General features: G+C 48.8%; 1 protein-coding gene across 1 annotated transcript in view; it reads left to right on the top strand.

Annotated features, from left to right (window-relative positions):
- Window positions 1-726: 726 nt before the first annotated feature.
- The window catches only part of LOC107573791 (protein fem-1 homolog C-like), a 2,986-nt gene continuing 1,598 nt past the window's right edge, over window positions 727-2,114 (top strand). The window contains exons 1-2 of the mRNA XM_016260236.1: window positions 727-1,404; window positions 1,464-1,585. Of these exons, the coding sequence (XP_016115722.1) occupies window positions 798-1,404; window positions 1,464-1,585 (729 nt within the window). The 5' untranslated portion in view covers window positions 727-797. The remainder of the gene's footprint in view (window positions 1,405-1,463; window positions 1,586-2,114) is intronic.

A 2,114-nucleotide genomic window follows, 5' to 3' on the forward strand; every position in this document is an offset into this window, starting at 1 on the left:
GCACATAGCAAGGTGTTTTTTTTTTTTTTTTTTTTTTATAAATAAATTAGACCAAAACAAATATAATAGGTTAGTCAGGTGATGGCGAAAAAGATGTCTTTAGATGTTTTTTGAAAATGGCTAAAGACTCTGGGATTGAGATCGAGAGGTCGTTCCAGCAGCTGGACACAGTCCAGGTAAAGGTCTGTGAGAGTGATTTTGAGCCTCTTTGGGATGAACCACGAGGCGTCGTTCACTTGCAGAACACAAGCTTCTGGAGGGCGCACAATTCTGAACTAGTGAGTTTAGGTATATTGGTGCAGCGCCAGTGGTGGTCTTGTAGGCAAGCACCAGTACCTTGAATATGATGTGAGCAGCTACTTTAATAATAAAAAAAATTTATGCTTAATTTTGTTCAGTCTGTGGTGTAAAAATGGTCGCATTAGCAATTAAAGAAAAAACACTTAAGCAAAACATGATCAGGTCAAAGTGTCCGAATCATTTTTGGTCCCAAATTTTAATCAGTTTTCCACTGTATGAAGAATTTTTGGTTATAATATGTCGCAGTACTCTTTATTTTACTATCCTCACTTACATAAATGAACTATAGTGTCCTGCACCCACTAGTAAAAATTATATCTTGTGTCTGAATAATTTTTGGTTTGACTGTATTTCAGCGCAGCTTCTGTTTATCTTCAGTAGCTGTAGTATGTCTGTCATTCATTGATGCGTCTCTGACGACTTGCGTTCTGTGTGCTCTCTGTCTTGAAGGTAACACGGCTTTACACGACTGCGCTGAGTCCGGGAGCTTGGAGATCATGAAGATGCTCCTGAAGTACGGCTCCACCATGGAGAAGGATGGCTACGGGATGACGCCGATGCTCTCCGCCAGCGTGACGGGCCACACCAACATCGTGGATTTCCTCACGCAGCACCCTCAGACGGGCAGAACGGAGCGCATCAACGCTCTGGAGCTGCTGGGGGCCACGTTTGTGGATAAAAAGAGAGACCTGCTGGGAGCACTGAAGTACTGGAAGAGAGCCATGGATCTGCGGCACAGTGACCCCAACCACGTGCTCCTGAAGGACGAGCCCAAGCAGCTGGTGCCGGCCTACGACTACAGCAAGGAGGTGAACACGTTCGAGGAGCTCGACAGCTTGATCGCAGACCCCGACGACATGCGCATGCAAGCGCTGCTGATCCGAGAGCGCATCCTCGGCCCGTCTCACCCGGACACATCCTACTACATCCGCTACCGGGGAGCCGTCTACGCCGACTCGGGCAACTTCGAGCGCTGCATCAAGCTGTGGAAGTACGCTCTGGACATGCAGCAGAGCAACCTGGACGCGCTCAGCCCCATGACGGCCAGCAGCCTGCTGTCCTTCGCCGAGCTCTTCTCCTTCATGCTGCAGGACCGAGCCAAGGGTCGAGCCTGCTCTCCTTCGCCGAGCTCTTCTCCTTCATGCTGCAGGACCGAGCCAAGGGTCTTCTGGGCACCTCCGTGTCCTTCCAGCAGCTGATGGAGATCCTCAGCAAGAGCGTGCTGGAGATCGAGCGTGCCGTCAAGCAGCCGCGGCCCGGCCCGGATCCAGCGCAGCTCAGCAAGGTGTTTTATTCTCTTGTTTTCCTGTGCCCGGTTGCATGAAAGTCCTTAAAGGTCCCATATTGTCAAAACTGAAATTTCCTGGTTTTTTGATGATAACTGAGGTCTAGGGGCTGTGTAACTACCATATAAGTTTCAAAACAGTCAGTCCACAGTAAAATGCGCACAGCCTGCATAAAGTAGCTGTGATTTTTCACGAACCGTTGTGACTTCCGTAAAAAGCTGACGTCAGAACTACACAGTCACCGCCTTCAGTCACCACCCCAGGCCCCGCCCACCGTCCCACTCTCCTTTAGCCACACCCCCAGACAACATCACGTCCATGCCATTGCTGAGCAACAACAACAACACGGAAACATGTGGAAAAGGTTAACTTTAACCACGAAACCAGATCGGCCGACCTGTAACGTTACACTCTCACTCAAAGGATGGGCGATCTGACAGGATTTTTATTATGAGGTGATCACATCTAACGTGTAAAGTAAAGACAAACTCACCGTGTCTATCTAGTCATGATGATGTATATACATTT

Source organism: Sinocyclocheilus grahami, unplaced genomic scaffold (assembly GCF_001515645.1).
Source record: "Sinocyclocheilus grahami isolate Dianchi unplaced genomic scaffold, SAMN03320097.WGS_v1.1 scaffold2037.1, whole genome shotgun sequence".
NCBI lineage: Eukaryota > Metazoa > Chordata > Actinopteri > Cypriniformes > Cyprinidae > Sinocyclocheilus > Sinocyclocheilus grahami.